At 35.2% G+C, this 8,126-nt stretch overlaps 1 protein-coding gene across 1 annotated transcript in view; it reads right to left on the reverse strand.

Annotated features, from left to right (window-relative positions):
* The window catches only part of Pola1 (DNA polymerase alpha 1, catalytic subunit), a 312,053-nt gene that overhangs the window by 108,005 nt on the left and 195,922 nt on the right, over window positions 1-8,126 (reverse strand). The window contains exon 35 of the mRNA XM_031364848.1: window positions 3,894-4,010. Coding sequence (XP_031220708.1) covers window positions 3,894-4,010 — 117 coding nt within the window. The remainder of the gene's footprint in view (window positions 1-3,893; window positions 4,011-8,126) is intronic.

Here is an 8,126-nt window from a genome sequence, read left to right on the forward strand (position 1 = left end):
GAAAACCAAACACCATGTCCTTATTAAAATATCATCTAATTTAGATAAGTCCAAGCTTTGTCAACAGGACAAATGAGGAAGATATTATTTAGTAATATAAATACACATAAAACTTTTCACTTGTGAATTTAAAGCCATTTAAAGCTGAGAAGATTCACAGTATTTTTAATAACCAGCAACTTGTATACCATTAAATGCCCATGAGTCCAAAGAAAATTTAAGAATACGGAAAGTATATTTTAATGTATCTAACAGAGAAAAGGCAGGTCCAAAGCCCTGGAAACAAAACCGTCCCCATTTTTGGCTCATATCTCAGGCAATATGAGTCTTAAGGAGAGCCAGGCTGCATATCCCAAGTCAATTCTAGAAAGTCTTCTTATCAACTGTAACCCAGGACAAAGAGAGTGATTAGGTGAAGATGAGACTGGCACCTTAAACATCTAGTGTTTTACCACAAACTTGAACCTATCTGAAGTCTCCACTAGTTTTAGACTAGAAATGGATTATTATTTGTTTAATTTATAAATGACTTTTTTTTTGCCCACAGATAACAATTTTATACAATCAATGTTAAACTACTTTCTAAATTTTTAATAACGTGTATAAAACAATGAATTTATTGTGACATTTCCATACATTCCTGCAATGAAGTTTAATTATATTTATACTGATGCCCCATATCCTCTCTCTGTAGTATTCTTAAATCTAGAGTCTATATACAGGGAAGATATAAGATATTTGTCTTTCCAAATCTGTATTGTTTCATTTAATGTGATAATCTCTGGTTCAACTTATTTTCATATGAATTGCATTACTTCTTTTGTATGGCTAAATAAAACCTCACTGCATAGATATACCACATTTTAAATACATTCATCTATTTATAAATAAGAAAATGTAGAATAACCATAAACGTCCCCAACACTGAGTAAATTTTATAGGATAGGTGCTTAATACAACTTTTTTGAGAAGGGAATCACATTTCATTTTATAGACCAGGCTGGCCTCAAATTCATGGCAGCCCTGTCTCAAACATCTAATTGCTGGGATTATAAGCATGCACCAGTACACTCGGAATAATTATTAAATAAGAGATATAGCTGAGACTCAGTAACTGAGAGCTTAAGTACTAGATGAGCATAATCTTTTCTTTTCTTGTTTTGAGGGTGAAGGTTTGGAGACACTATTTCTCTATACAGTCCTGGCTGGCTTTCCTGGTACTTGCTCTGTAGGCCCAAATGGTCTCAAACTAAAAGATTCACCTGCCTCTGCAGGGATTAAAGGCGTGCACCATCACACCCAGTGAGAAGAGCATAATCTTGTAAAACGGATATTTTGGAAAACCTTAGAAATTGCAGTGATAATGTTCATTGTAAAACTGCTTCTTAGGCGTCTTTGGAAAGATTAATGTTTTTATTCCTAGTAGAAAACCTCAGAAACGTCATACTTTCCCAATTTATTACTAGCAATTCAAATGGACTACAGAAAAAATGAGCTAAGTCCCACTTTCAAGGCTCCTGTTCAGAAACGCTAAGGACAGTTTCACTAACCACTACACTCTGAAATAGTAAATCCAGAACGTCATGTCTGAGCAGTCACTCTAGCAAAGCTTCTCCTAGAGACAAGTAGCTTAGCCTATGGTAAACATCTGCTTAAAATGTCACAGTATGGAGAAGGGTAGACTATAAGAGAAAAAACTAAATTACTTTGAAATGCTTGTGTTGGCTCATTTAAAAGTGATGCTAAATCATAAGATAACCTAGTATATGAAATTACTACAAACAATACCACTGGTGTTTATCATAAGCTTAATGATCCTTTAACTACATTCCTTTTTATCCTTTTCTCACTATGGATTGATACATAAACTAGCTGACTTTCTAAGAAACAACCCAATTTCCAACTTAAGTTGATGAGTTAGATATTTCAAGTCTCAAAGGTAAACTCAGTTCATAAAGTATGATTCTCCTTAGAACCTGTGGGTCACAACCCCACGAGTCTCATATATATATGTATACACACACACACACATATATGTATGTATATATATATATATATATATATATATATATATATAATGATTCATAGCAATAGTAAAATTAGCTATATGAAATAGCAACAAAAATAATTTTATGGTTGGAGGTTACAGCAACCTGAAGGACTGTATTAAAGAGTCACAGCACTAGGAAGGTTGAGAACCACTGCTCTACAAGTAGATTAATGAGGACCTCTACAGCATGTGTCTTTGTTCTGTTTATTTATCTGTTGACTTGTCTTGAGACTGATGCAAAAAGAATTCATAGAACAGCTAATTCTCACATGTTCTACATTTAAAAATCCTATATTATTATGCTAATTATTGAAGCTTTAGAAAGTCAAAGTACATTTAATATTTACCCAGTTATTTGAAAATAATTTATCAGCAACGTCCAAATGTGTGAAAGGCTGTGCTACAAACAGTACATTCAGCTGAGTGCACACCTTTAATCCCAGAACTCAGGAGGCAAATGCAGGTAGATCTCTGTGAGTTCAAGGCCAGCCCTGTCTATAGAGTAAGCCCCAGGACAGCCAGGGCTACAAGGAGAAACCCTGTCTGGAAAAACAAAGAAACTTAGCAGGACAACCAAACTGGAATATTCATAAGGTATTGGTATACAGTAAAAACTAGGATAGCCATCAAGAAAGCTATGTGGCAATAAGAATCACTGCTATATTTACTTTTAGGAACATTGATAATACACTATCCTAATGAAACAATTGACATGAAGAAAAAAATCACTTAAGTGGGAAACACTATAAAATTTTCAGTACAGCCCTATTAAAAAAGTAGCCAAACTGTGAGAAGTGTGGTTAAATTGCATGTGATGCATGAAGTAGCCACACAGAAAAATGCTACAAAGCACACCTTCACTGTGACTTCAGTCAAAATTACATATAGATATGCAAAAGAACAGAGAAAAAGACAATACAACAAAACACTTTCCTAAAATTAGACTGTGTACCATCTTTTTCAGAGAAAAGATTTTACGTCAAATACTGGGACAACTAGAATGTTGCTTTTACATTAAAAAATAAGTAAGTAATAGGTCACCAACTTTTACCTTTTCAACAAAATCCCTGCAAATACCTATATAGTTTGAAAATAAGGCATATTCTGTGAAGTAGACTATATGATCCCACTGCAATGTCCAAGAAGACTTACAGAACTAGTTTAAGTTTGTCTAGCTTAGTAATAGTTAGACAGTAACTAATTATAAGATCCTTTTTGTTCAAAGGACCTGCAACATTCTGTTCATCAGTTTGGAAAGTGCTGATTGGATTGAAGGTACTCCAAGGGGGAATGGGACAAAAGGCATCTTAATTACTACAGAGGTCCTTCCAGATTCCATGGTCCATAGTTCGTAGTCTTTAATGGCACTATGCATTATCCTTCAGGCAACTATACAAAGGTTTGCTGAAGAATCAATGATATATGCAGATACTGATAAACAAATTAATGACACAGAGGGCAGAAACCCACCTCAAAATGAACTCCTTGAAGAACGGTTTTGGAAGATTTTCTAACGCTTACAAAATGGGATTTGATTTAGTCTAAAGACACTAGCAGTTTATACAAAGGAATCTCTTTTGTAATTATGAAGTTGTAACACCATTATGAAACATAAGTAAATCATAGGAATTAATGTTTCTCCTTCATATAAATATAATATTAAGATATGTTAAAAATATAAAGCGTGTATTTTCTTGAATCTGGATAGTGAAGAAAAATATAAGTGTGGTAAAGGAATGTCTTTAGAGGGCAAATATAGAGCCTCTGCTCCCCAGAGCTAAAAGCTGCACAAACGATCCTCTGCTGTCTTTCGAGTAGTACTGCAACATTAGGCGATAGTTACCTCTGGTCTAAGCACAGCTTTCATGCAGGCTGGACACAGAGGCCCATTTCTGGAGAAATGAAGGGGAAGACGTCGAAGGCGACTGCAACAAGTTGGCTCCTCACATATCAACCAGCCCTGGAGACAGAAGAAAGAAAAATCACCACTGACCAACAAAAATAATAAACCCTTCTGTTATCAACCTTACCAACCTTCCTAAGAGATTACAAAATAACTTAATTACCTACCTCTTTGTGCTCTAAACTTAAAAGTTAGAAAAAAACATGAGTTTGGAGAGATGGCTCAATGGTTAGGTACAGTGGCCATTCCAAAAACCATGGTTCAATTCTAGCATCCACATGGCCGTTCACAACCATCTGTAAACTCTAGTTCCAGGGAATCCAACATCCTCTTCTGGCCTATGTGTGCACTACAAATGCTGTACTTACATACATGCAGGCAAAATATTCCCACACATAAAGTAAAAAGAAATGTAAAACCTTAAAAAAAAAATCTCAGAGGGATTCCTAGAAGATTCTCCCTTTTCTTAAAGAATATATGTGCCCCCCACATTAAATCTCACAATAAAAAAATACTATTATACAACCTATACATCAAAGGGTTTTAGTTAAGACGATCACACCAAGTGTATAGTAATGAGTGACCTTCATAATAGCTGAGTGAACACTACGTAGTTACATAACTATACTCAGTTTCCTTATTTATAAAATAGGTATGTTAGTAGTACTGGTTTTATGAGTTATAGGACTGCTGTAGTGATGTAACACACTTAAAGTACTTACAAGCACGCTTGTCATAAAAGAAGTGCTTAATACTAGCAAATATTAGACTTAAAATTAAATCAGTTTGTTCTATATGAAACGGCAACCAACAAATTGGGAAAAGATCTTTCCCAACCCTATATATGATAGGGGGCTAATATCCAAGGTATACAAAGAACTCAAGAAGTTAGACTCCAGAGAACCAAATAACCCCATGAAAAAATGAGGTACAGAGCTAAACAAAGAATTCTCAATTGAGGAACTCCGAATGGCTGAGAAGCACCTAAAGAAATGTTCGACATCCTTAGTCATCAGGGAAATGCAAATCAAAACAACCCTGAGATTTCACCTCACACCAGTCAGAATGGCTAGGATAAAAAACTCAGGTGACAGCAGATGCTGGAGAGGTTGTGGAGAAAGAGGAACACTCCTTCATTGCTGGTGGGATTGCAAACTGATACAGCCACTCTGGAAATCAGTTTGGTGGTTTCTCTGGAAATTGGACATAGTTTTACCAGAGGACCCGGCTATACCACTCCTGGGCATATACCCAAAAAATACTACAACATGTAACAAGGACACATGCTCCACCATAAATCTGGTTCCTATGTTTTCAAGGACAACTTTGAATAAGCACTGTTTTTCAGAGGTTTGAAGCAGCCATTGCCTATCTCTCTGGCTTGTAAATATAATGTCCCCTTTTCTTCTTCAGTTAACTCTCCCTTCCTGTTCTTTGAATTTTCTCAAGGTGATACAATATAGTATGTCTATACTTTTGAATTAGCATTATGTTTACTATAAAATATACCTGTTAAACAGAAAGACAAGCTATCACAAAAAGTTGAGTAGATTCCCATTCAAGCTGAGGCCCTAAGACTTACGGGCTTTGATGGTGCATACATTATTGCTACAGAGGCACAGTAAAGACAAGACAAGCAAGGTGAGGTGCTGAGCTATATAGATAAGCAACTTATGTTCTTATGTTCTCTCATCTCTCATAAAAATGGACATAGAGCCTCATGAGGCTCTAAGAAGGGAGCTACTGGCTATCTATAAGGCTTGGGGCATTCTGAGGAAGAACGACACATGCCAAATTGAGGCCAGAGTCAGAGTATGGTTAAGTTAAGAAAGGGATAAGTAACATGTATAGCTGCATTCTGTCTTTCCACTCTCAGCAGCTTGGCTTACACCTTTGATAAAAGCTGTAGTGTTGCTTAAGATACTTTAACCTCCATCGACATCATGGCATTTCCATGTGCTGTTATTCCATATCTGAAGGATGCCCTCACTCACTGCTCTGATCCCATTCCTCATTTATCATTCTTTCATGAAAGTAGGTACAAACAAACTCAAAGGAAACCACCACAACGGATTGGTTCTTCTAGCCCCATTTATGGCTTTCAAACAAAGCAAAGCGCATTTGTACAACTAACCTTTAAACAAGAATCAATATATTCAGAGGAAGTTTTATTTATACCTTCATTCGGTAAATTAAACTATTTTAAATTGTAACTTGAACTTATCAGATACAGAATATCAAACAAATTCTTATAAAATTTCTGACATGCACCTAGAGTTCTGTGAAACAGAATGGGAAATTGGCAAAGGGTTACCAAGCACAGCATTTCAAGAAACTAGAATCTAAATAGTAAAAACTAGTTTGTGCAGAGTACCAGCCAGCAACTCAGCACAGAGGAGGGATATATTGAGAATATGAAGCTCTTCACTTAACTTATAGTCTTAGAAAGCTATAATTCACTATATTATAACAACAACCAAAGCAAATAAGCAACAAGTACCATAGAATTTACTTTTAAGATGGAGGTTGGCGGTTTGTGCCATGTAGCCTGGGTTGACCTTAAACTCATAACTTCCCGCCTTAGCCTCTAAAGTAATAAGGATATAAGCAAAGGGTCATCACACCTATCATGTTTTGAGGCAAGAGATCATTAAGTACAAGAAAACAACTTAGTCATTAAACAACAATGTTATTATTATTATGTATTTTAACACAGGTTTTGGATGGCCTCTAACTCACAGTCTTCTGGACACTGTCCCCTGAGTGCAGAAATTACAGGCATGACATCAGGTTCAAGAATTTGTTTTTTAATCTACAAAATACAGTGTTCTAAAAGCTTAAGTCCCTTTCAGATGTTTTAAACACTTGATTTCATCACTGCAATATTGCTTCATGAGTCACCAAGTGAGCTAGCAACCAACAAGATGCTAAGTTGCTGTTTCACCCATTTTAAAAAAGCAAAGACCTAACTCAATCTCTGACAGTTACTAACTAAAGTCCTTTCAAATCATATAGAAAACAGATAATATAATTTGTCTAAATTTCCTAGCAGTTATAATTAACATTAAAGAGGTCTTTCTTTCTTTGTCACCTTTCTATTCAGTGCTTGTTTGGGTTTGTTTGTACTTACTATCTGTTAATCTCCCTTTACAAACGACAACAAAAACTAGTGCTATTATGCATGAAAATTAAACATGCTGATAACTGTGTGAAGAGAACTGGTGGTGAAGAAAATATTAGAAGCTGCTAACTCTTTATGTCTCATGTTTTACTTTGATAATTAAGCTTTTGGACATGCTACATTTTAAACAAAACTCTTTTATGAGGGAATGAGGCTCTGTTTCCAATATATGCTGTGTTTCAATTCAATTTCACCTAGTACATTTCAGGTAATACTTTATTCCATAAACAAATGGAAAGCAACAATGCTAAATTGAACTTTCAAGAAACACTTACATTGTTAAAAAAATAAATATTACAATGCTTTGAAAAAAATCCAAGATGGGGCAAAGTGTTCAGTACAAAATCATTATAATGAATTTTATTGGTAAAGGGTAACAGAAACAAAGCAAATGAAACTACTAGTATCTTGTGATCTTGCTTTAAATTATCATTTACAATAACAAAACTAAACATTTTCACTTTCCCTGTGGGATAACATTACAGCCCAAGAATCTGTTGGCAAGAGAAGAAGAAATTTGTTTTGAATAATTTCTTTGTAAGTCCAATCTAAGAAAAGGATTTTTCAAGGCAACTTTTAAAACCACTATGAGAAGTCTGCCATCCAAATATGTCATCTTACTATTGTATAATGTTACATTCAAATTCTTGACATCACATTTTCAGTTGCCTGGCTTAGTCATGTTCATAAATGAAAGGGTCAAAGGAGGTCAAATCAGCCTGTCCAATAACAAAACAAACATGCAAAGCTCTATCACCTGCTGTTTGATCTCAGTATCGTTACTCTTTAAAATCTTTATGTACCAAACTGTTCCAAAGACTGATCAGTTTAGATTGCTAATTATATTTCTGAGGGCTCAGATAAAATGACTTCTGTCTGTACATTTCTGAGGCATCCTTGATAGCTGGATCTAAAACACAAACTACTACTCATTTGTGTACATTTGTATTTGGGGGATTCAAAGATGCACAGCTCTCCCAGATGTGGTACAT

Source organism: Mastomys coucha, chromosome X, assembly GCF_008632895.1.
Source record: "Mastomys coucha isolate ucsf_1 chromosome X, UCSF_Mcou_1, whole genome shotgun sequence".
NCBI lineage: Eukaryota > Metazoa > Chordata > Mammalia > Rodentia > Muridae > Mastomys > Mastomys coucha.